The 27885-nt window shown below is 38.4% G+C and overlaps 1 protein-coding gene across 2 annotated transcripts; it reads left to right on the top strand.

The window, feature by feature from the left end:
* Dome (cytokine receptor domeless) lies at positions 1-27661 on the top strand. Of its 2 annotated transcripts, XM_071714680.1 has the most exons (14): positions 1-1174; positions 1513-1651; positions 12332-12962; positions 13947-14237; positions 15189-15491; positions 15638-15795; positions 15937-16108; positions 16241-16549; positions 16637-16782; positions 16891-17788; positions 18059-18208; positions 18731-18821; positions 18977-19046; positions 19166-27661. In XM_071714680.1, the coding sequence occupies exons 3-14, from the start codon at positions 12347-12349 to the stop codon at positions 20549-20551; spliced, it is 4590 nt and encodes a 1529-aa protein (XP_071570781.1). In that variant the 5' UTR covers positions 1-1174; positions 1513-1651; positions 12332-12346; the 3' UTR covers positions 20552-27661. The 2 variants fall into 2 exon arrangements, with proteins under 2 accessions (XP_071570781.1, XP_071570780.1); XM_071714679.1 differs by lacking the exon at positions 1513-1651.
* The last annotated feature ends 224 nt before the right edge of the window (positions 27662-27885 follow it).

Genomic DNA, 27885 nt, shown 5'->3' with positions numbered 1-27885 from the left:
GTCTCGAGTCGACGTGACGTCAGTAGTTGATCAGCGGCAGCAGCAGCACGGACACGGGTATATACGCGAATCGCGAAACTCGCGCGACGTGTGCGTCACGGCGACCTGGAACGTGGTTTCGCGGCGACGAGGAAACGCCGGGAAACGGCGAAGGCGCGACGCGGGTGCCGCGCGACGGAAACGGAGCGGAGAGGTGCCCGCGGGTGAGAAGAGGATCCACGGTGGCCTCGCGAGGGTCGGCGGCGCAAAGCGGCGCAAAGTTGATCCCGACGCGCCGCCCCCGGCGCGCGGAGGGCAGCAGCAGGGGCGGCAGGGGGGAAGGCGCGATCCTCCGTCCTCCGTCCCGCATACGACGTACGACGCCATCTTCGCATTGTGCGGTCGCGCCGTCGCGGACGCCCCGCGGTCAGGTTGACGGCACTGGGCGATTGATCTCGCGCAATACGGACATACACATACGTGCGACACGCTTCTTCGCCGTATACGCGCGTGCGTGACACCCGCGCGCGCGCGGGTGCGTGTTTTTATCCGCGAGAGAATTATATACGGCGCATCACGTTGGGTGCCGCGGAGGTCCCGAGGGACGAACGAGTGGACGGACGGACACGGGCGGACGGCCCCCCTCCCTCCCCACTCCCCTCACCTTGGCCACGCATTCGCGAATGTAAACAGAATTCTCCGCCGCGCCGGATATCATCATGCGCGACACGGGCCGGATCGGCGGAGCTCGTCGCGCCCGAGTCGCGCCAACCCGGAGCTAAGTCGAGCCGAGCGAAGTGAAGTTAGCGCGCCGTCGTAGCCGCCGCCGCGCGCGTGTCGGTGTGCGCGTTCGCGCGTTCCTCGACCCGGGTCGCGCCGCCATCGGAGTGTGTGTGCGTGTGCGGGATTACCGTGAAGTGGGAACGGCAGCTCCGACCGTCGTCGCTCCGGGCTCGCCCCGTTGCGTGTACTCGGCATCTCTCTCTCCTCCCTCCTTCCCGTCTTCCTTCTCCCGACTCTCTCGCTCCTCCGCTCCTTGTTTCTCTTTTAATCGCTCTCCCTCCCTCTCGCGGTCGCCTAGGATATTCCCGATACCTGAGACGGGTTCGCGTGCGCGAACCGCGCACGGTTCTACGTTGGCTCCGTTGCAATGAGAGATCTCGGCAGGAAACTCGCGGACGAAGCTGCATCCAGGGTGAGTAGTATTATCATCTCTCTTGTTTTCCGCGATTTCTCGCGATTTCTCGCGATTACCGCGAGCCGAGAGGCGAGAATAGCCGGGGCGCATCGTCGACGACGTCTCCTGTTTTACTCCGACGGCGACGGCGACGGCGTTTTACGCGAGTTGTTGCCGCGCAAATGCTCGCCTCTCTCGCCTGTCCATTGAATCGAGTCCCATTGCGATACACGTTAACGCACCCTCGCTCGTTCGCGTCGTCGCGCGACGTAAAGTTTCCCCGAGTACGAAACGAACGCGCGGTATAAGATCCGTGCTGAAAAACCGGATTCGGTGACGAGATTTTTTTTTCGCAGGTAGGAAGGTCGGATCGCTAGACGGATGTTTTTCCGCGCCGAGGGATGCGGATCGCGGATCTCTTTTCCTAATGGATATCCGCGCAATAGTCGCAGGACAGCGGCCGAACCCCTTCCCTTCTTCTCCCGAGGTTCAAGCGTACGGGTTCGCTTACGCGGTTGCGTTCGTGTGCGTGCGGCCGTTCGTCGAGCGGGGTGTTTTCTCTCTCTCTCTCTCTCTCTTCCCCTCTCTCATTCCTCCGTTCACTCGCTCGCTCGCTTGTAAATCGAAATCCGAGGTGCTTTTCGAGCCGCGTGTTTGTCGCTCGTAAAAAGCCCCCACCGAGCCCGAAGGCAGAAGCGGGATGGCGTACTGCTGTTTGTCTCAGGTTCGCGAACCTAAACCGACGATGGAAACGTATATACGATCGGCAGGCAGGCAGGCAGGCAGGCAAGCAGGCAAGGCAAGGCAAGGCAGGCAGAAGCTGGCAAGCCTTTCGTCTCGTTTTGCGGTTTAACGTCCGTAAATTTATTCCTAATATAAATTGAGAAACAGCAGCGGTTTTCGGAATTCGTGCGTTTTCAGCCGCGCCGCGCTTGTTTTCGTCGGTATTTTCCTCCTTTCTCTCCTTTCCTCCGTTCTAAAACCAAGGTACACTTTGTTCCGTTTTACTAGGGAAATTCATAACAGAGTGTAATTGCAAGAGGAACAAGCTTTTCTTTAGAGAAAGAAAAGACGTCGACATTTCTATCTTGATGAATACACGTCGGTACGTTTATTATATAATGTTATAAAATATGTAAGGAAAAAGATATGAGATACATATTGAATACATAAGTTTCATTTATTTATTTCAATTATTTAACGTTATTGTCTGACAATGAGTGGCAAGTTTCGAACTCTGACAGTCGAACTGTGTGCTTTTTCTTGAAAATAAGAAAAATGTACGAGGGTACGTCCATACATATGGTGTTAAAGAATTACATGACAAAGATACATGGTGTAGATTGATAATATTTATTTGTCCTTATTCGTTAAAGTTACTGAAGTCTTCGTCTTTTCTTTCTTCTACCTGATTGTGGTAATGACTCTCTCAAGGGTCGCCATCACAAATTATAATCTATAGAGCACGTTGGACATCATCCCTTTTGGCGCTGTTTTTTTTGTTACCTTCATCAACGAAAGAGCAATCTCGACCGATTCAAACATGACCCCAACTGCGCGTTTCAAAAGGTTGTTCGGAAGGTACCAGTGTTACAAACAAAAAGCGAAGCTTACCGTTACATGCAAGTAATTGCCTGTCAGTGGTTCACCATGTGAAAACTTTTCGAGATCTAACTTTCTAGAAAAGACTACGAATTTTGGCTGAAAAATCTAGAAAATCTGGACAACGTCTGGATACTAATAATGAGCCTCGACATTAATACTTCGACACCGGAAACAAAGCAGGATTTATGTCCATTTCTACCAATGTAGATTAACTTTAATCGTACATTTCATCTTTTTCTAGTTCTTAAAATTAGAGAAAGATAAAAGGTAAGTTAAGCCAAGATCAAAGTTAATCTGCATTGGTAGATACGGATATTAATATTTTGCTACGATTTCTATCGTATAGATTAGACGGCAAAATTAACGATTAATTTTTGTGATATAACGCTGTTTGAAGAATATATTTTAATAGTTTCTTAAGCATATTTATTTCTCCAGTTTATATATTAGATATTTATTCGTATGGGAGAGGGAAAGGGGCAACTGAAGTTCAAGTCAGCTCTTCCAGTTACGTATTTAATATTCTGCTAAACACTCGGAGCACTCAATTCGGGACTCGACCATTTAATTAGCAACCTTGCAATACGTTGCAATTTATTTAGCGCTGATGAGGAGCTAATTTTAGTGAGGATAAATGCATGAGGATTCGAAGGCGTAACGAAAAAGGCGTAATATTTTGTGGATGCCATCATTGCCATCGACAGTCCCAGCCTGCGTCTCACCACGTACCTATCTCCGGTTTCTGTATTATTATGTCTGCATTGACATCAGCATCACAATACCCGTAAAAAATGTCGAGGCATACCGGTAGACGAAGGTTCGAAAAAACATTTGGAGGGACAGACGAAAGAATCCGTCCTGCCTGGAAAGACGGATTCTTTCGTCTGTCCCGTCCTTTCACGTCTTCGTATAATTTTCCAACGTGGCGTTTTTCTAACGTGGGACGCTTTTCATTTGCTATCTTTCATCCCCACCGATCGTCGAGGATCCGCGAGGATCCGGTCCTATTGTGTATGAAAACCACTGGTTCTCTGGTTACAGTCTTCGCGCGGATTACAGATCGTTAGCTTCATATATATAGAATTCCTTCCCGTGTTCAGTCTTATTTCGGGGCAGACATCGAACATCGAAGATTGACGGTAACTTAAACATTTTGAATTTACAGTAAGAGAATTTCACGTAACTAATCGAATTATACTGTAGGGGGTATCTTAGTGGCGAACAAAAGTATCGGCATGCGGCAATATGTATAGTTGCTACCATAAAATGGTCTCTCTTTTCGAAGAAAGTGTGTCCGGAATCGTAATTATATGCGTCAAACATAGTTCTCTTTCTGAATTCTATCGTCGGAATACTTCGGACCCGCAACGGCTCTCACGTTCCTTTATCTCTCGCGGAATTGAGAATGAGAACACGATTTCGTAAACACGAGAGACAAAGGAAATAACAGTCGATTTGTCAGTTGTAGTTAGCGAAAATCCCTTTCTGTTATGGTTTGTCGACCACCGCGAATCGATATTTCCAACGGCGCGGGCGGAGCGATTCGCGAGGGGCACAGAATATTTCTGGAAAACCGTCGGGTACCCCGCGCTGATCAAACAATAGCGTGTCCGTTAATTAGAATGCAAAGTCTCGCTTCGAACGCGTCTTAACTCTCCCGCGTGCAATCTCGCCTTTCGAAGATATATCTCTATCGGAGGATTATTACGACCGCGAATTGTCGTTTAACGTGTTTCGTCGCGAAGACATCCTCTTCTCCTCGAATCTTACGACCGAGATGTCGACGTGCGTCCGATGACGCAAATCACACACTAAAAATTAAATATTAAATATTAAAGGAAATTTAAACCAATACCTTGAGTTAGATAACATTTTATTATTTTTAATTACCATGTGTGTCGGAATTAATTATTTTAACACAAAAAGGTATTATTTTAATTCTATTGGTGTAGTTAAATTAATTTAACTAATGTAGTTAAATTGTTTTAGTTAAATTAACGAGATATTGAGTAGGAGCGGGCAACTTATAGAAATGATTAAAAATTACTTAAATTGAGTATAATTTGACATTACGAATTTAATACTGTATTGCTTCTCTCCGCACCGTATTCTCTCTATATATGTAAATGTCCGTTACTGTTAATCTATGTTACATTTTTATTTCATTAAAGACGTTGACCTTACCGAACAATCTCGCGTTTATTTTTCGTCCGACTCCTTTATTATCGGTATTTACACGTTTTACAAGTTTCAAGTTCTAACGGCCGAATTGTGTACCCTTGTTTAATGATTAAGAATAAATATTATATACATATATATATGCGAACATTACCGTGCTCTGTTAGCAAATGAGAAAATTATTTATCTTTGTAAACATTTTTATTTCTTGCTGTAATCTATACTATTTAATTGTAGAATATTCAAATTAATAATTATTTTTATGAACATAGTCAAAAAAGAAATGTAAAATGCAGAAAAATGCTGCCATTTGAAAGGTTTCCTTCGGTCTATTCTCGCATTATATACTCAGCTCCATATGAAGAACCTTGCGTATTGTTTTCAAACTAACGTCTTTGACCGTACTCTTCACTTATCTGTACAGCAAATCTACGACGCATTAGCTCTAGGATTATTTCTCACTGTGCTTACAACTTTCCTTTCCTCTCTGACACTTATTTAATTGGCTTAAGCGACCATTTCGCTCCATTTTTTCAAACTTTCTTCATCTTGAAATTTTTTGACAAGTGGTATAAGAACCTCTTTTAATTTCTTAAGACCTTTTTTTGTTTATATAAATTTAATACAATTATCTTTTAATGTCGTTCTGTTTCTTTACTTTTTTTACATCTCATTTTGCAACTAGTTTATAACCACTTTTTATAACTTATAAATCAACTTATAAATAGTAAAAAATATTTACGAAAACTTTTCAGAAACCGCTTTTATCTTTTTTTCTTGTGATTACATTTATTTCTGTTAATTTCCATAAGGTGCAACTAAAAATGTAAACAAAAAAAAATAAAGGTTCTTACAAAAATTAACATTTTAATTGCCATTTTCTTCGAAAATGCAATTTGATTTTATATAAACCGTCTTGTCGATATTTTTATTCATCATTGTGTGTAGGTGAAGATATAGAATTTCTTCTATCCGTCATTATGTAGGTAAAGATCCGAAAGTGCACGAATGTTTACCTCCCGGTTTGTTCCCGGAGTTTAGTTATGAGCATGCTTGCTTCGGCATAATTATGATATATTATATCGCATGATGCTATATTGCACCATATGTAATGTTATATAACATCGTGATAAAGTATTTAGCCAAATTTTCTATCAGAAATCGCTCTCGAGTCTCCTATCTTGCCAGTATTTCGCGCGAGTCGTCGAAGCATCGTTACTCGGTATCTCGACGTATCGGAGAAAAAAAAAAGAGATATTACTGAGTCTTATTTACTTGCAGCAGTGATTCTTCTTAAGATCTTCTGAAATCATTTGAGAACAAGTACCGCGTTGAACGAGTCATTGATGATTTTTAACGAATCTATCGGTATTCACAGAAGCGATACCGCTGAATAATCTTTTTTTTTTCTAATTGCTGGCAATTCAACAATTAATTAACTCGAACATTTAATATTCCGCTTCGGAAAAAGCACGGGTTTCGCTTGAATGGCACAGCTCAACGATACGGTTTCGTGTATCAGTGATCGATTTTTTTTTTATCCGTAATGATCGATGTGGGGCGACATTCTCGAGATTCCAAAGGGAACGAAGTACCTGAGAGTTGTTGAAAGCAGAATTTGCGAGCCCCGATATGCCAACAATAATACGTTTTCGGAGATTTGCAACGGGCACCGATGTTAAGCCGATGACGCCGAAAAGTTATATAGATACCCGAAAGAGATCGATCTGTCGCGCGTCTGAGCGAAGCCGATATCGCCGCGTGTAATCTGGTTCGATGGTAATCGATGAAAAGAAAACGATCGACGCGAACAAACAATGCCGATAACGATGTGTTTGCGTGTGGAGGATGTATCGTTCCCTGGATCTGGTCGCGCCGATACCTCGCCTCGCGCCATTGCCATATAGCCGCGTGGACCGGTCGCGAAAAGCGCATTCCCGCGAGCGCCCCCTCGTCTCATCGGGCCGGCCTTTTTTTTTCTTCTTTTTTTAGAGAAATCTGTCATTCCACGAGCGCTCGCGCGGAGATATAAATACACGGCGCGACGGGCGGGGCGCGGGGAGGCCGCGCTTTCCTCGGAAAGCGTCCGCTACGCGCATCGCCGAAGCGGACGCGAGCTCTCCGCGCCTCTTAATCCGATTTGCGCTATTTGCGAAATGTATGTATCTCGGCGCGTCTTCCAAGAACCGCGACTTCCGGTGGAAACTTATCTTCGTTTCGTAATGCATCTTTCTTCACGCGACACACACGGTGCGCGCGTGAATGCGTAACCCGGCGTGGCGCCTCGCTGAAATAAATTCGATAAAATTGCGTGTGTTTTCGGTAGTACGCGCGCGACCGGGTTATGCTCTCTTATCGTCAGCTCACGAAAAGATGTTGATATTACGTCAACGGCCCCGCCGGCTTCGAAAACAGAAACGTAATACGACGTCATCGGTCACGAAAGTGTCAATAAGTTTGACGATAAAAATAAAAATTAATTACCCGAGAGTACACACACACACACAGAGCCTTCCTTATAACTGTCTTATCAACGCTCCCGTTACCACGTGTTATGTACATGCAACCCCGATGCGTCTATGAAAATTATAATTATAACGACGATAAGGAATACCCGGGGGAATACCGCAGCTTCGAATTTGCATCGCGATGTTTTAGAAATGATTGGCGTAGGCCAAAAGAGAACGATCTCTTATCTGAAAACAAATAATTAATAAGAGACAATTCTCCGTTTAACGTTGCCTCTTTTCAGAAAATTTCAAAAAGTGTTGAAATGCTTTGAAATATTTCGAAATTTGATCAGATCCCTTTTAAATATCGATAATTATCTTTCCAATTAGCGATCAGTCTAATCCTTATCGAGAATATATAGAAATACCAATAATTTTCCGAGTTTTAAAAATACCGAGAATTAATTGTAGTCGAGGCTCAATTTTCAGCAAAAGCAATGCATATTTCTGGATACCCGATCCGAAAACTGCAACGTGAACAATCCGCGGAGTTCTCACGTTCGTATTGCAACGCGAACAATGCCTGCAATGCCCGATACGGAGCAGCGGACGTAATCGTAATCGCGGCGCGACGCGATTAAAACGAAGACTCGGGCTCTTTATCAGTTTTCTTTATTATTCCGCGATCTGTCCCGCGGCTGCGAGCAGCTGCGAGCAGGGCATGGATCGCGAGAACGGAACGCGAGCGTCGAGTAAAGTGGCAGCGATCGATTTATCGGCGAGATAAAGCGCGCACACGATACCGTTCCCCGATTTCGCCTAGCTAGCAGCTCCCTGAACTCCGCAAATACGACCCGATGTTGTTTTCGCGACGACGGTATATCGATCGTCTTTCTTTCTCTCTCTTTTTCTACGCGATTCCGCCGCCCGGATTCCGTTGCGAGCGCAGAAAAATCGCGCCGAAGCGAAGGTGAGAAACGTACGGTCACGCGGTCTCTTCCAGCGCACAGAACAGAAATACGAGATTCATCCAAAGGTTCTTTCTATCGTTATCAATTCCGGGTCGGATTCTACTTTGCGACACATATTCGGTATTCCGCAACACGATACACCTGTTATTGTTGTGTGGATAAAAATGCGATGAAATGCAGAGTTCAAGGTGTAAAATAAGCGAGAAGTAAATTTTCGAACAAATTTTCACTCCGCATGCTCCTCTCTACAAACAATTTTTCCATTAAGAGATTAATCTGGATTGTAAATCTTACCAATGGAACTTTTCCATTAAAAGATTTAATATGGATTACATATTTTACAAACGAATCCTTTTTCCATTAAGAGATTAATGTGGATTATAAATTTTATGAAAGCGAATTAGTTCTTAAAACTAATTTTTAAACTTTCGTACGTATATTGAAAGATTAATTTTCGCAGAATCGATCTCGCGGCGTATTTAATTTTCTCAATAAAATTGAAGTTTAAATTAGTCTGTTAAAATACGAATTAAATGCATGAAAGTTGTTCGATTATCGCAATATTGCACAATATTTCTTACTGCAGAATGCCTGCAGATATATATATATATATATATATATCTGAATAATAATTCCACAAAGAGAAAGAAAATGTTTCTGCTGGTACACAGTATTATATGTATATATATATATATGTGTGCTGGGGTACACAGTATTATATGTATATACATCTGTCATACCAGCAGAAACATTTTCTTTCTCTTTGTGGAATTATTATTCAGAGATAGAGAAAAAAAAAGATTCGAAGATAGAAAGAAATAATGATGAATTTTCCTGTTACATTCACGTCAGTAATAATGTATTTGTGTAAAGAGTCATTTGCATCTTTGTGGAAATGTTTCCTATCGCGGCGTGTGTTATGCAATGCACATTATGAATAATTTATTTTGTGATTAATGACTTCAAACTTTTTTTTTTTTACAAAATTATATAGGTTTTTTTATTTTTTCTTCTCGTAAATTATTTTTTAAACCATAGATTTAATAATTATTACATCATTTATTACAGCATTCTAATCTTTAACGTTTTGTATATACATACATACATATATATATGTATATATATGCATATACATATATCTTTCATAAAGTTTTAAATTAATTTATTTAATTTTAGCTTTATTATACAAAGGAGGGTATGCATTTTAGGCATTTTGGAGAGCACACAGGGATCGTTGGATTCATTTTTTTTTACTCAGTATCACTTGCTGAATCCGAGAAAAATGGCCAAAAAATCCTAGTATCCAGGAAAAGTTTTTAAACACATTTTATACCGAAGAAAGCAACGATTGATTTTATCACTCGAGCCAGCTCAGCAAATTTCTCTTAATATATTTTTATTAAAATCGTGGCTTTACTTATATTAAATAAGATTTTATGACAAAGGCTATTATTATAGAGTATCTATGAAATGAAATATTATGGATCGGAATAATAGGCTACAAATGAGGCCTACAAATGAATGTTGGTACACCTGTAACAGAGATTACGAATCTGACTTTGAAGTCATATAGTCGTAACTAATTATATGCTTTTGTATGTTTTTTTATGTTTTGAAACTATGTTTTGAAACTAAGCCCTCTCCCTTTCTCATCAGGACCTGGACCTGGATCCTGCAATTGTAAAATTACCTTAGGCTATGTACATATATGTATTGTTTACGAGCAATGTTACGAGACCTCATTCTGGCTCTTACGAATAAGGGTGTTTCCGGAGAAATATGTGTAAATCTCGATAATCCGGATGAGATTCTTTATTCATCATCTCGAACTCGTACTCACTGTCAAACAAATGATCTCCACGTAAAATTTTGTCAATAAAAGTTGGTACGGACCACTCAAGTTTCGGAGTTTTTGGTTGGAAAATGAAAGAAAAATAAGAATGCCTTCTTTTTTCAATTTTTCAAACTGACGTCTTTGTCGGTTTAAACCACATTTTTCTACTAATAATTGCTTGATAATGATAAGTGTAGAGTAGCTGTAACATTGTTTGCTAAAATAAATTTACCGAATGTTCTGCAATTACGACGATTTTTTTTACCATTTTTCTCAAATTCAACAAGTAATACTGAGCGAAAAAAAAAATGCATACCGTCCTTTAATAAGGCTTTAAATTACATTTCCATTTCTATTTCAATAAATAAAATTTATTTAACAAAGCTATATTATAAATTTAATAAGGCTTTAAATTTTATTTTTATTTCCATAAATTAAATTTATTTAACATAGCTGTATTACAAATTTAATAAGGCTTTAAATTCCATTTCTATTTTAATTTAATTTAATAAAGCTGTATTATACCTATATATAAATTTAATAAAGCTTTAAATTCCATTTTCATTTTAAGATTCCAATCTAAATTAATTGAAAAAAGTAGATATTTCTAAAAGCAATTATTAAATTATCGTTAAACTATTATTTATTAAATACCTATGTTTAATAATAAATGTTAATACGTGACAAACAATATATAAATTTTAAAGATAAAGATATATTAAAAAATGATTATAAAATACAATTATATTATATTTTTTAATCTTTTTAGGAACAATTTTTAGATTTTTTTTTGCACATTTTAAACTATGTAAAATGATTTCTGGATATATTTATGTATCTAAGAGAAGAGGTTGGAAATAGTCTTTGCGCGGATCAGATTAAGGATTAAGCAATGCGTCTGCAACTGTGCGAAGTGTTAAATAAAAGTTTATTAATTATACAGTTATTATTATATAAATTCTATTATGTATTCCAGTATTCTTTTCTGATGTTTACAAAAACTTATGCCAAAAATAAGAAACATACTAAAGTTCCATACTCTATAAATATAAACAATTATATATATGACTATAAAATGTTAATAAAAATGGTAAAAAGTCCATACAAACGATAAAGATGAAAATCAATGAAAATCAACGTAGAAGAACAAGCAATTGATTTACAGAGGGATATTTTCAAAGGGTTATAAATGCGACAAATAAAAAAGATAAATGTAACAAATACTATAATAAAATAAATAATGCTCAAGATAGAAGATACACTGTCAATGTTATCATTTTAAGAGGAAACATCGGAAAACATTGAGGAATCAGGAACCGGGTCTTTGGGAGATTAGGAGACATTGTGCTAAATGATTTATATTCTTCTTATTACACTATTACCCAAAGGCGTTTTTGTAATTTTTATAATCACAATCTCTTCCAATAAAGAGCAGGGAATAAACAAAACAAACAATGGGTAATATATGTACATAAACAGTTTATGCTGATAAAGATTGGCAATTTATTAATATGCACACAACAAGTCAAAGCTGATGTTTCTCGCCGGAGCTCCAAGTTTTCAGAACTTTTGGAATATTTCTCAAAAGATTCCGGTTTTTAGAGCTTTTCGGATCATCGGATTAGGGATACTCAATCTGTATTTACATATCTTGGAAAAGTTAGTTTCTCGTATGCAAATATTAATCGTCGCGAGACTATGTTCACATTATTGACCGTGATACGTGACGAAATATAATAACGACTTTATTAGAAGCACAGTCTCCACGTGTCAAGAATTCGCTCGTGTATACCTCCCCCCTACATTCCTCATATGTTTCCTAGACCACTGTAGTCAGTTGCGTCCTAACTCGTACACGGTTCACAAGCAGCGACTGTCTTCCTCTTCTCTCGTTAATTTTTGTCAATGTAACGAGCCGATATTCCAACACTTTTCTCTCAACTTTTAGTAATTCGATCTCTAGAATTAATTATAATTAAAAATTTTTTTGTATTTTTGTTAGAAGATTCAGTGTTCGATCTGACGAGAATCTTTTAACATCTTTGATGTATTTTTAACAGTAGTTTTATGTGGTAACACATCGATATTTTATGTACGATTTTAAGATGTGCTTTCATTGAATCTATTTATCTTTCAGTGACGGAAGTGCAAGATGCCTTCAATCGATACGCGATCGATAAGAGTGCCTGGAGAAATGGATCGGTGTCCATTGCACAGACCAGACGCTACATCGAGACATGCTGAACGCCGATTCACGCTGGATGTGTCCAGCACATTGGAATCGTCCCCCGTCGTTTGCGACAATTTTGGAACATGCTGCGACGTGTTCAACACCGCCAATGCCGTCCTGTTCAAAAAGGATACCGTCACGACGCTGGAAAACGAGCCCAACAGTGCGGCTCGCTTGCAACAAAACACTTCATTATCTCACAATGCCCGTTCAACTGACCTATGCTCGTCGCAAAAAGAATCATTTGATCGTCCCATCGCTCTTTGTGATCATGGACGTGATACAAGTGTAATAGACCACCGAAATCGCCATGGTTCTACGCGAAGGAGCGACGCGATGAGATACTCTCACGCGGCGGATGCATTCTCGATAATGAGATACGGTTTCAATCAAATGTTAGGATTAATGATCATCGATTGGATAACGAACTCTTCCTGGAGGAGATTGCGAACCTGCTTTCCTCTCTTAATCTGCTTTTTACTTTGTGTGACGCAGTCTACCGCCCACACTTGTTCAGTTGGATTAAGTACACCGGGATGTAAGTTTCGTTCAAATATATCTTTGCGTATGAACACAATCGACGGACAAATATATGATACGTTTTATTCACGTACTGGATATTACGCGTTAGCAATTACTGAATTAGTTATTAGAACTAACATTTAAATAAGTTTTTTAACACCGTTTTTAACTATCGAGTCAAATTGTTGAATTTATTTAGAACCGACGTTTTAAAATATTGACTGATGACTATGTATTTAACTTTGCCTTTGCCTCCTATGTTACTTGCGATTCGTGATTAACTCTGTTCACTTTTAGTTCTTTCTCATATTATGCTGTATACTTTTCAAAATTCAGATACCTTTTATTTTATTTTGCTAATTTATTGTGCTAAGGAAGACACTAACAATAAGTAAAGTCAGAACGTCCACAATGTTTTTGGTCCACCTTTGGACAATAAAATATAGAATATTTTAACTTGTAACATCTTTATTCGCTTATATTTGGCCTCTTGACTCTCAATATTGTTTTTACATTTAACAAACGTTTACCTTTTTAACATATATAATATATGTGTGTACATAATACACATTTGAAGACGGTGCATATATTCAAATGTACGTGTGTACGTATTGTAGCCGAGATAAAAGCCGTTGTCTTCTGTTTCTCTCGCATGCGTACCGCTGCGCTAGAATTATAAATAAAGCATATGTCTTATCTCTCCTTTTGGAATTCTAGTCGAGCTAAATGTATATATCTATATTTAATACGCGAGCTGTACAGTTCACATCGAAATCGCCAACTGTCTGTTAGAATGTATTCTCGCGATATCACTATTTTAGTTTTTATAATACTATGAAATTTGTACCACATATATAAATTTTGATTTAATTTTTTTTATTCTATTCGCTTAATGAGTTTGCTTATATTCGTTAATTTAGGAATGTTCATAATTAAAATATAAATATCTTTTATTCTATTTGAAATAGTAACGCTATAAACTTTATCTTGTTCTTTGTAGGGACCTGGCCACAAGGTGATATCGTTATCGAACATGGTAAACCACTCAAAATGTTCTGTCTATTAAATCAGACGATCGTGGATATTGACTATCATGGTAAAAGTGCGGAAGATCTTCGATTCTTTCGTAATGATCAGGAACTGGAATCGGAATTTGTCACAGTAATTAATGAAACAACGATAGAGCTGTTCATCAAATCGCCACCAGCCTCCGATGACATGTATAATTGCAAGTTGAAAATAAACAACAGCGACTATATAGCAGTTTGTCTCAATAAGGTTGTAGTTGGATGTAAGTATTCTCATTTGAATTATCTTTTGTGTATTATATTAACGGGTATTAGCGGGTATATTACATTAGCAGATCTCCGAATTGATGCAACAATCGAGAAAGAGACGATTTCTCATGAAAAAATAAGTCAAAATAAGATGGAATAACGTTTTTTTTTATATAAAGCCTCGTAAAATTAATTTTATTCTACATTTTTGTCTTACTTTTTCATCTCTTTAGCTTTTTGATTGTGTCATTAGTTTTGAGATTTGTATATGCTCTATTCTATTTCTACTAAAGAATATATTTTCGGTGAATTTAATGAATTTAAGAGTATCGAGAAAGCATACATATCTTGCACTATTTACAATCATACATATCTGAAATATGACTATCTACATATTCAGTAAATGTACGCATTTATTCTTATCAGCACGACCCGATGATGTTTTGCGGAGACAGCACAGTGCATTGATTCTCTTTTCATTAGAGTTATAAGTAAATCGTTTGACACACACACGTCTTAGAAATCGTTTTACTATCATTGACGATAAAGATAACTAGAAAACAGACGATGTATAATACTAAGAGTTAGTCAAATCACTTCTTATCCTGTAGAAATTTGAAGAAGCAATATTTGAATTAAATTTTATACAACAAATTATACATTTATACCATATTTATATTTATTTAATAGATTTTATAATTTTAACATAATATATATAACATAAAGTATCTGCAATCTTAGAAGTGATAGAAATTGAGAATTTATACCGATGAAAGAGTAAACTTGTAGCGTTGCGATACAAAGCAGATTGTGATACGCAATGTTTACAAATACAATTTTAAGTATCTGTTATTAACATATTTAATGAATATTAAAAGCTATTTTTAAAAATTATGTATTTAAAAAGAACACACATTTCTTTCTTATGTGAAATGTTTTATTTTACTCGTTTTGTTTCACGATAGTTCCACCACGTAAGCCTAAACACTTCGACTGTGTCTCCTATAATTGGGAAAGCTTCAATTGTACATGGGAGCCAGAACATAATTTCGTCCATACAACATACGATTTAATGTTCCAATTACCTGGAAGAACAGGAGCGATGTATTATTGTCCGCTCGCGACGACAGCAGAGAATTCATGCATGTGGGATATATATTCCGATCCAATATACAGGCAGCCGTATCCATTTTATATTTTCATACTGAAAGTGTCTAATGCTTTTGGGACCGAGAACTTTACATATCGTGTCCAACATTATCCTAACGGTATGTAAATTTTATACAGGCCATTATTTATACTTCCTCGTATGAAAATATCTTGCAATAAATAATGAGAAATGTCGTACAATATTTGATGTCGCATATATTTGAATACACTTGATGTTTAAAAATAATTGTGTCGTTGTTTTCAGTTATTCCGGCCAAACCGTACAACCTCACCTTAATAAACAAAACATCAGAGAGCGCACTTTTATATTGGGAGCTCCCCTTTCCGATGGCGACATTTCCAGTTGGTGTACATCACAAAATTATGTATCAACATCAATGGGATCATGAAAAAAATTGGAAGGTACAACCATATTGATAAAAGCGACATTTTTTTATTGTGTTAGATAATTTGTTGATATCGTAATTACCGGATTGAAAAATATATTAATCCAGCGATAAACAATGATAATCTTGATCGAACTTATTCTTCTCTTGTCTATAGGTCGTCAATATTACACATCCTAAGAATAGGGAGCAATGGCTTTTTAATCTTACCGGATTGGAGTACGCTAATACAGTGTATGATGTTCGCATTTATTTAAAAAGCTCGACAGCTGTAAGAACAGATCGATGGAGTGATTTCAGTGTTGTTGCATTCAGAACATCACCAAAATGTAAGTAAATGTATGAATTAGGAAGAGAATCTATTATCTTTGTTATTTATTTAATATAATTGCATACTGCAAATAGACTATGATTAATTATATCTATTTGTTTCTATTAAATGTTTTCTCATTTGACTTTAGTGCCTGGCGCTGCACCGCGAACTGACATCGGTAGTTTCGAAATTGCTGAATATAATGGAAGCAGGGACGTATACTTGTATTGGCAAGCGATACCGCAGAATCAAGAGAACGGCGATAATTTCAAGTACCAAATCATTCACGTGGAGGAAAATGGCCACAACGTTGCGCTCACACCAAGCGAAACGACCAGGACATACGCCAAGTTGAAGGGAATCAGTTTCAACAGCTATCTATTCGAGATCGTCTCAACGAACGAGGTCGGTGCTAACAGTAGCCGTGCGAGAATATACGTACCAAATCAGCAAGAAAGTGAGTATATTAAGAAGATAGATGTTAAGAGAGAATATGAAGATTTAAGTACATCTAACAATTAATACGTTGTTATTTTGCTCGCAGTACCGCATGAACTAGCATTCACAAAAATTGCTTTCGAACATGGATTATATGAATTATCCTGGAAGCCGCCGTTCGCAGATCGTGATATCGTGAATTACACGATCTTCTGGTGCGACAACGAGCGTGATCGTCCTTATCAGTGTACCGTATGTATCAATACTTCTCTTCATTATTCGAATAGATTATTCGAAAAATACTTTTTTTTTATTCGAAAATTCAAAGTGCACGTAGCGTTAAACATCATATATTTTCAGGGTTACTTGGACTGGGTGCATGTTCCTAAAAATACTATGATCTACAATATAACTGTGCCGGATCCGTCCAAGGTATACCAATTTGCAATCTCCGTCAATACTGAGAGAGGTAGCAGCGGTATGATATGGTCGTCATGCACGGTAATTCATAACAAAGTCCTCGGCAAGATGAAATCTGTATGGATTAATCGCATTGGATCGCACTTCATCGAAGTCGGTTGGAAGCTTGATTGCTCGGATCGCATCGGGATAATCGAGGGATTCAACATCTACTATTGTCCCATAATGTCACCGTTGAATGTCAACTGTAACGGTTCCATGCTTAATAGCACCATCAAGGCAGATGCGCGTACGATACATGGCACTATTGACAATCTGAAGCCCTACACCACGTACATGCTGAATGTCGCGGTGCTGACGAAGAGCGGCGAGGGTTTGCGTAGTGATCCTCTGTATAATACCACTCTCGAAGCGGCGCCCAGCACTCCACCGTTAAACGTGAGAGTCACTGACAAATCCAATACGACACTGCATATCTCATGGAAAAATCCGCAGGCGATGAATGGCGTGCTCAGATACTATGAGATCGAGTACAACGGTCAAGTCATGAAAGTGGAGGAAATAACTCATATCAAACTGATGGGTTTGAAACCGTATACGAAGTATTCTATTAGAATCTCCGCATGTACCGTAAAGTGCAGTGAAAAGTCAGAGACAGTAAATGAATTCACGAGAATTGGTGTACCCGGCAAAATCAATATGCCTTTAGTGCGCTTCGTAAACTCCAGCCAAGTGATCGTCCAGTGGGAGCCACCGCAAGAACCGGCCGGCCCGGTAGAGGCCATGTATTACGAAATAGAGTACGGAAATGGCATTGTTCAAAACGTCTCTAGAACAGGTGAGATTAGTAAGAAAATTTAAGGGAATTTCGGAGTTAAACTATAAACTAGGAGGAAAATATTCCTTTCAAATATAATTCAATTTTCTTGATCTTCAATTATTCTGTTTCCCTATTTTATTCCTATTTCGCCGTTTGAATGGTAAAATGATAAATATAAAGTCGTGATAGTTGCAAAAAAGAAAAATAAAAAGAAATAGTGAAAGATTGGGGAACTATAGAGGGAAGAATACGAAAGCTTGATAATCATACTTTTTGTTCATATTGCAGAAGTGCAATTGCCCATTCCCGATTGCAAGAACGTCGAGCACCGAGAGCAGAAGCACAAGTTCCGGGTCAGAGCTGTCAACACCAATCATAACGGCCAGATTTTGAAAGGATTCTGGTCCGACTTTGGGGAGGGGAATTGTTATAATAACGGTATTTTTATTGTTTAGCATTAAAGAAACCAAACACGAAAGAGATTAACACTATTTTATATAGACACGTTTGCTTTCTTATAAAATTGGCTACATTTGTCGCACCCACGATTCACATACACACATACATGGCATACGCTAACATTTGTGAGTATAAATGAAGGCGACGTTTATTTAAAGGACGTGACCATTTAATATCTTTTTTATATGAGAAATAATAATGTTGACTATAGTTTTTTTTAGATATAATTGCGCAACCGGTTTATATGACTCGCAAGATCAAGTCGGGACTCTTTCTTCATCCATTTCTTCGTTATTTCAACAACTATATTCTTCAACAATTCTCTTTGTTGTTTTTTGGAACCATGTTTCCTACAATCTTTAGTAGAGTATTAATTTTTTATTTCATTGGGATTTTCTTCATATTGATGAAACAGATGCGATAGTATCACACATACACGTTTAACGCGGATATTATTACGCAATCATTCTAATTAGTGAATGTATATTTTCCATACAACAGGACTGTCGAACGTCGCATTGGTTATCATATGGATGGTTGGCGTCTTTAGTGTCACAGCATGCATCGCGTGCCTCGTGTACATGTTCAAGAGGTAATAAAACTTCTATTCTTCAACAATTCTCTGATGCAAACATCATACATCTAAATAATTTCTAACTTTCCGCAAGTTACGAGAAAATAATTTTTATTCAATTACAACCATTCCAGCTCTATACTTTAACACGCTTTGTGCTATTTTTCTTACAGAATGTGGATAAAATGTCGAGCTATGCGAGATGTCGAAGTAAAACTACCGCCCGGACTTGCTCCAGATATGGTGAGATTCTCTCTCTTTCTGTCCCAAGTTTTTTTTGTATTTTACAATTACTTATCAAAACAAATGCGGCAAAATTATAAAAATACAGTATAATGTAATTTCTATTTTATTTCGTACAGAAGCTGCTTGAGAAGAACAATGAACTACACATACGGCAGCCGTCCGCCGATTCGAGTGGCTGTTCGAGCGGTCAAGAATCCGTTACCTCTTCGCTTACGGCGGAATCTCAAGTTTGCAGTGACAGCGGCACCGAGGTCGATGCGGTGCGTACACCATCTGACAAAGTGAAGAGTCAGCCTGTCCGCGAAATGACCCATCTGCGACAGAGAAGCACCACCCGGATACCGGCTTCATTATTATCAGAGGTCACGCCCTGGGAGTATGTCAAAGTTGGTAATTCCGGTGAGGCGACTTCCGAGGAGACTGTGTCATTAGCGCGGTCCACGCCTAATTTGACGAACAGCGCAATGTTGAAGAGCTACTCGCCATCGCAACACGCCTGGTCCAGCACAAACTACATCAGCATGCCGTCCTCTTCTGAGGCGCTATTGAGCAACCCGAGCCTTATTCCGCGAAAGAACACCACTGGCGGCAACAGTGGCGACGGCGACAGCAGCAAGGACGGTGATGACACCAATGACGGTAGTCACGGCGACAACAACAGCAGCGACAGCAACAATGACAGCGGCGACGATAGCGGCGATGCTTTAATATCGATCAAATTTGAAGATGATTTCGAGAAGGAGAAACAGAAGCTGACCATCGATGAACTAGACAAGTTGCGGCCGATCATCGATCTGAAGAAGATAGATATACTGGCATCGCACATTAATCCCGACAAGATGACAATGGCGACGCCGTACGTTCAAGCGGGTCTGATAGACGAGATACCCGAATTGCCTTCCTGTATACCCAAGCATATACAAGCCAGAAACAGCAATCTGATGTGCGGCACCTTTAATATTAAAGATAACCAGAATTTATGCAAGAAAGAATACATGTCATTCCCGCCGGCTTTCCCCACCAATACCACCTTGACTTCGGCGAGTCCGAAGTATATCTTAGCATCGATAATGCCCGAGGGAATGACGATGCCGACTATGAAGGCAGATCAAGAATCTTTGCCGCAGAAAACGCTCTACGACCCGCACAGTTCCACGACGAGCGATACCTCGTACAATCTTGCGAGTTCCGCGCACGAGACACAGCCGCAGGAGCAGCAAGAGAAAATGGAGACGCTCGCGGACGTGACGGAGGGCATCGACGAGAGCGGCAATAAGGACAACGCGGTGGATCTCGATGCGTCCTGGTCGACAACGGATGCAACGGTAGAGGGGAAACAGTTGAACTCTAGTTATATTACCCTCGCGGATTTAGCACCTCCCTCGGCAGGACCGTCTTACGTGCGACTTGAGAAGATGCCATCGTCACTGCCGCAGACGACGATGAGTCAATCGGACGAGCAGTACGCAGAGGTGACGGTTGTGCCAAGTACAGTTCAGTGAGGTGAGGAGAGAGATACGCTCTCGTTTCGTTTTTCTCCTCTTTTTCGCGGCGGTGATTATTGCCACTTGCGTAGACGGACGAAGTAAGTGCTACACTGTAAGATTGCGGTATATAAGATGGCGGTGCACGTGAGAAACTGGTGATGTTTGAATGTAAGATTGTGGCACTCGCGCGAATCGACTGAGCTGAGCAACGATCTTTTGCAACCTCAGAATGAAGTCCAAGTTATTGAAATACGAAGAGATTTAAAGAGACTTCCCTCCTGGAACGTTTCATACTTGCTTCGAAAATAAGACTGGGTCTAAGCTAAAAATAAGGTCACTGGCTTGGGGATTAAATGAATTATTGGAAATTCATTTATTGGTAAAAGAGCTCCTCAAGGAGTCTCTCGTTTGAAGACGCTTCTTTAAATGGCTATCACTAACAAAAAGTTTTATGCACAAAGCATCCGTACAAAAGATAATGGAATGCGCAAGAAGCGCGACTCGCAGAGTCTTTAAGGAAATTTCTTAAGGAAGCGTTTTCTAGTTCCCAGCTGGCGTCTTCTTGTTTGATTATGCTTGTATATTTGGCGCGATATGCATATGCACGCGGCACGATACGTTCGAACGACGAGAACGTCAGATTGGTGTTCTCGTTCACCAAAGTATGTACCAGTACTGCGTTATTTGTTTTTATATTATATGCGTGATGTCGACGCGATATTACTCCATAAGTTAAAATAAGTAAATAGATTATACAAATATTATATATATAGATGTATATATATATACGGGCATATATATGTATATGTATATATGACCAGATTGACGGACAGCCTATTGCTGTCGAAAAATAATTAAATTAAGTCCACTTCAGACGATCTATAATTCAGAATTAGGCGCAATCTACGAAAGGAATAGAGCCCTTCCCCTCAAGAGGAATCTAATATTTTAAAAAAATTGCGCTTTTAATTTGCGCGTTCACTTAACAAATTAATGATTTTTTTGAATAATTTATAATCGCGCGCGATACTTTTTGTTACAATTGTTACGAAGTTTCAGGAAAATATCTCTTTCTCTTATGAAAGAGTAAATATATGCATGACATGAAAGGGCGGTATATGAAATTTTTGTAAAAAAGATAGCTGTTTTTCTTAGAATTTCTAAGAGACAGTGTCTCTCAATTATCGTAATGCGATTAACCGTGAGCGCAATTAAAAAAATTTTTCTGAAATATGGAGTAAAATTATATATAATCTACAATTTTTTCCTGAGATATACAGAGTATCATAGATAGAGTTCACACACACAGATAAAATGTTTCAAATGTTATACACCACCTTGTTATACAATTTTCCTCCCCTATACTCCTGGATCCGTCAAAATTTAAGATAGTGTTACAATTTTATGTACCGCGTAATACAAAAAGATTGAAGAATCACAGTACACGTATTAAGAAAAAGATAAAAATAAAAAAATATGGACAAGCATAGATACATGCGGCACAGAGAAATTATGCACAGAACTCCAGATTTCTATTCTGAAAAGATTATAGATCGTCTATAGCTGGTTTTTAGTTAGGCGTTTTTTCACAGCACAATTTTTTCGCTAAATTCTCGTTTAATCGTGAGAAAATCTTTTTGCCATTTTTGCGAGGATAAGCAAACTTTTTTAGGACTATATTTTCTAGATTTCTTTATTGATGACACAGAAATATCCTTGTTTAATCCCTAATTAATCATTCGGTTCAGCTGATGCAACGTAATTAGTTGTGTAGGCTCTGAGACTTCACATTTTTTACCATATCGCTAAATTAGAAATTAATTGAAGACTAAAATGACGCTACTCTGGTATAACACCAAGTAATAGGAAAAAAAAAGACAAAGAAATAGAGTATGTCACAAATTTATAATCTTCTCTTTAATTCACGTGGCACAGCGATTAATTAAGGATTAACGTTGTTTCGGAATGACGATTCTCAAACGCTATTGCGTTTACATCGTGCTGAAAACAACAAGTGCATACAGATATTCTTCCGAACGATCTCTCGATGCTAACGAAAATTCCGAGCGAAAACATTTCCGTTCACCGCAGCGCAACAGGATTGCTCAAAAAAAGATGAAACTGACGTGCTCGAAATTGCTGCATACAGTTAAGACAATTACAGACAACGACAAGACTCAAGACTTGCATAGATTTTCTATTTTTTTTTTAAATAGTGATTGTACCGCGAGCTTATAGAAACTATCATTTTTCAGTCACAAAAGCTGAATACGCGTAAGTTAAATCGTGCAATACAATTTGTCATTCGTTCACGTAGTTTCGATATTTCATTATCACACATCGATCATGAATAAAATTGTACGCAGCAACGTAACGAGCCTCTTTTATAATAGCGCCACAATACAATAGACGGTGTAATCGCACACGAGGACAGGGTCAGGGATAATAAAGTAAGATGAGATAAAAAAAAACATCATGATGAGCGCACCATGGGCGTCGCCAAGCAGCTTGCGAGACAGCAAACAGTTTTGAGGATGAGAAATTGATACTGTGTCAATTAACGTCAGGCTTGTTAATATAATCGTATAAGATTGTAACGTTGTGTCGCGCCCATTTATATCGTCGATTTTAGAAGTAATTGGAGAAAAAGCGCATCTTTCGCCTTTTAACACCACCTTTTTTTTTTACTGAAGTAGATCTGCTCGGCTAGAAGCAGCTAGAAGGAAACGCGCGGAGGCGCCCGTGCGCTACAATTATCCCGGATCGTGCGCTTTAATTGCCGTGCAGGTCAGAAGACAATTAAAGTACCACGCGCACAGAATGTATAGCTAGTTGTGTGAGTAATGCGCAAGTGACAATTGGCCTCGCAGAGCACTCTCACGCTATCGCAGCAGCAAGAATATATGTATGCATAATATGCACATACTTTAAACTAGTCAGACACACCGCCTTCTTCCTACAGGCCTTTCTTTTATACTTTGTCGCGAGGTTCATCGGATACGAAATTAGCGATTGTACAAAATTTAATGATAAGCAAAAAGAATTTACGTGTCGGGAAACCGTTCGTTTTTTTTCCTTATAGATCTTGTACTACTAAACAAAAAAAAACCGATTGAACTTCTAATTGGTGTAGATAGGACACTTCTTTTGATTTATTGAATTTTTTATGATAACGCTTTTATTAATATTTCTGCCGAGCGCAAAAATGTTTGTTCTTAGAAAAACAAACAATTTGAAAAAGGAGCTTTATTGAAGACGGCCTATTGATACAAAGTATGATTGTAAAGGACTAATTGTGTAGTTTCGAACTACAAATTTTAATAAGGGATAAAAATTAAGTAAGCAATTGTAGTTTAATTAAGGGATAAATAATTCAGCGATCACTGAAGTTACATCGATAAAAATAAGCTACTTAAGAAAAATTGTAATATATTGCTACGAAAAGAAAGGCCTGGATCTTTTTAGAACGCGGTTATATTTTGCAAGTTCAAACGAGGAAAGGGAAAAAGTGCGTTGCCGGTCGCAACGGCGAGATATAAGAAAGAAAGAAAGAGAATGAACTTTGTACTTGTGAAATGATACTTACCGGCTTGCGCGATTGGATATTCGCGAAGCTCTCAGATCGAAAACGAGCTTATGTACCTACTCGTACGTTTATTGTTATTACAATACATAACGGCGTAATTTTATCAGATATTAAAGAAGTGCTATTTAGTCTCTATAATTAAGTCTGCGTAAACATAAGAGGCATTTCATCACGATGTTATGCAAACGCACGACGCGTAGATCTGTTTGTTTTAGCTGCACTTCTAGTTTCCGCGTTCAAAATGAAATAACTATATATTTATACATACATTCATATATATAAATTCTGCAAAAGGATATCTTCTATAAAAAAGCTGCGGAGTTTAAAAAGAAAAATTTGGTGCTGTTGCTTTTTCATGGAGTATCCCTTTGAGGGCTATTTCGAGATCAATTTGATCTCTTTAAATAAAAACTTTTATACTTTTTTACAGACGCGGATGCTGTTTTAAGTCCAGTAATTTTGACTCGAGACACTTTTGGATCTGATAAATACTTTAAGGGATATTTGTGGAAAATTATTACAAATCCTTTGGATCATGTTGATTAGAGTAATCTCGCTCTTGGAGTTGCTTAGGATTAACGATATAGACGTGATGTGGTGATTTTGTGTGTATGTTGTGTATATATACATATCTTGTGAAGTTAAAATTGATTAAAATTGACGAAAGATATGGTCAACGCTACGCATAAGACTAGCTAGTGCTTGTAGAAATATTTCTGAATGTGTTCGCTTAACGACACTTGTAAATTCCAAGTGTACATAAGAAGTTAATTGAGAAATTTTTATATATTTATTTTATAATACACATATTTTATAATACACATATACATACAGATAGAGGGTTTGGAGTCGTAAAATACTGTGGAAATGACGAACCACAGGGTCCTAATCTATGTCTGTGTGCATGCATGCACACGCAGACGCACACGCAGACACACACACAAAACAAAGGGGGGGTTTAAAGCTAAAAAGTTTATAAAGTTAAAAATATAGAGAGTAGGATCTTAATCTGTGCCTATAATACACACAACACACACGGAATCAACGTCGTTGGTTATAGACAACGCCAAGGGCGAGTTACTCCGATCAACATAGTTTTAAGGATTTACAATGATCTTTCGTAAGTATCTTCTAAAGTATTTATTATGTCAAAAAATGTCTTGGATCGAAATTATTGGACTTAATGCGGAGCATCTGATTCTGTCAAAAAATATACGAGTTTCGATTTAAAAAGATTAAAAGGACCTCAAAGTGGCCTTTAAAAAGTCATCCTATAAAAAAGGCGATTATATAAAAGAAAATTTTCTCTTGAAAATTTTTTAACTTTAATTGAAAAATTGTGTTTATAAAATTTCGACCGCCTTAGTTTCATCAATTATCATATTTTATATGAAAGTAAAAATCGTGTGTATGTCTAAATTTATACATTTACATATGGTGCTTTTGTCAGATATTACCATAAATTTATTACCGTAAATTAGTAGCGAAATTTATATATCAATTTTGGTCGAGTGAGGCAAAAAGAGAAGCAAACTGTAGAAAGTGCAATTAAAACGAGTCGATCTAATTTTGTACTCGAGATCCGTATGACCTATCCTACACGAAATATCTGCGTGTTAATATACGTACGATACGTTTATGGCTGCGGTCCACTTGACGCTACAAATGCTTTGAAGCGTTCTTCTTCTCTTTTTTCTTCATTGAAAGAAAGGAGAAGAGGAATGCTTCGAAGCATTTGTAGCGTCAAGTGGATCGCAGCCTATGAAACACGTACATAATTCGCGTACTTTAGTAGTATGTCGTATACCGTTTAAAATTGTCAGACAAGGGAACGCCTAAGGAGATTCTTTAACGAAAATGACAGTACGTTTTATATAGTAATAAATGAAGGAAATGCCTAAGCGAAAATACGCACGTCGATTAAATCTTGCTCACGTCGAGATAATGAAATATTTTGTGCGACAAGAAGCTTTGTACATTAGTTTAACACGGCCGAGCATTACTATCTACTTTGTTAGGTTTCACATATCTATCATTGTACATAAACATAAACGCATATAGATGTATTACACAAATACGTATAGGCATATAAATAGATATATATACACTTATACATATACATATATCTATTATTATCTATTTTTGTTACGAGTTTATAAATGAGAGGAACGTATTCTGTCGCGGAATACCAAATGTAACATATAGAACGAGATTTTAGCGAATGGATTTAAGCGTCGCATAAAGGTTTTATATATAATTTAGAACATTTATATCGTGTCTGTGTCGTTAAACTTGCTAATAATAAGTTGACAAAATCGAGATCATATATATGAGTTATGTTTAGGTATTTTTTTGTTTTTCTTTTTTTTTTATGTAATCGAATGACCGTATAATTTAGTTGAATAGTGCGTAGCTTTTAGGATGTTTAACATTTACTATTTCATCGGGTAAACGAAGAAAAAAGAAGAGGAGAAGGGAAAGCTATATGTAGATTAATTAGTCTATACAACGATCATGACAAAATTGAACGACAAAATTGTTATGACAAGCGCGCTCGTTGAGGCAGTAAATGTTGACCGTTTGCTTTTCTCTTCTTTTTTTTTTTAAATTGACGATTTGACGATCCACGGAATTTATTCTTGTTTTACGCGAGCCTGCAGATGAATGGTGATGAAGTTTTACGCTTGTAACGAGAGAAGTTACATGTAGTGCAATGACTTAACGAAATTTGATTAATTTGTGTATATATATTACAAGATCGTGGTTCTTTTTTAAATTTAATTCTGCCCGCACACACACACACACATACGTACGTACACCTGCAATCACACCGTCAATTACGAAACGCAGGAATTACTGCTTACACAGCGACGTGATATATATACACGACTTTTTAACGGATTTCTCTTTACCTAGTATTCTGTTTTAGAGTGACATGGTTTGTTATCGAGTTAGTTTATCGAGTCGCTGGCGTAATTTGCCAGCGTCATTGTTAAATGTTATCTTCATGTGCATTACTGCAAGTGCAATCCGTTGTACCGTTTAAAACGCATAGGCCCTACACAACCGATACACGTACTATTTCACCGATTAATAGCACTGTTGATTATGTACGTCGATTGAATTTTTATTACTCCGAAGGAAGATTTTGTACAGAACATTGTAAAATATATTTTTAATGCTTTTTTCTCTCTCTCTCTCTCTCTTTCCTGGTTTTATTATTTATGTGCGCGCAAATCTCTCGCCTCTGCCGCATTTGTATAAATACGCCGTACTATTATTACTATTATAATGCCATTGCGTAAATGCCATGCCGTCGAGCCTTGCCATTTCGTCATCCAGAGAGAGAAGAGAGCTTCCCAAAGCCGATTTGCCTTTTACTTTTCTCAATACTCACACGTGGATCGCGCCGTGGACGCGTGGAAGGAAGAATCTTTTTTTTTTTTCTGTAACTAACAACGACGTTGCCGATGTACGCCGGAGAGAAAAGCCATTAGTTTGTAATCATTAAGCTGAAATATATATAACATTTATATCGAGCTGCGTCGTGATGTATGCATTTCCTCCCGTATTTGCGTACCTTCTCACGCGAGAAGATGACGTCTTAGACGTCCTTAGACGGATCAAGAGCAGCGACGCGTCTCTCTGAAGGAGTTCGAGGAAATTCGTACGGTTAACTCGCCGCATCCTTTATCTATCATGTGGTTCTCACAGGACGTTGGGAATCTTTACAGAACGCCGGGACTCGACATCGCGATGCATT

This window comes from Temnothorax nylanderi, unplaced genomic scaffold, assembly GCF_030848795.1.
Source record: "Temnothorax nylanderi isolate EJ_2023f unplaced genomic scaffold, tnyl_v1.0 TNYL_tig0145_pilon, whole genome shotgun sequence".
NCBI lineage: Eukaryota > Metazoa > Arthropoda > Insecta > Hymenoptera > Formicidae > Temnothorax > Temnothorax nylanderi.
Note: the sequence above shows the minus strand (reverse complement) of the source record. Positions and strands in the feature narration are given on the sequence as shown.

Excerpts from the sequence above, each read along its gene's own strand:
- Dome (XM_071714679.1), top strand. The coding sequence starts at position 12,347 with ATGCCTTCAATCGATACGCGATCGATAAGAGTGCCTGGAGAAATGGAT. Across the intron at positions 18,209-18,730 it reads GGGGAATTGTTATAATAACG|GACTGTCGAACGTCGCATTG; the intron begins GTATTTTTATTG and ends TCCATACAACAG. Across the intron at positions 18,822-18,976 it reads CTCGTGTACATGTTCAAGAG|AATGTGGATAAAATGTCGAG; the intron begins GTAATAAAACTT and ends TTTTTCTTACAG.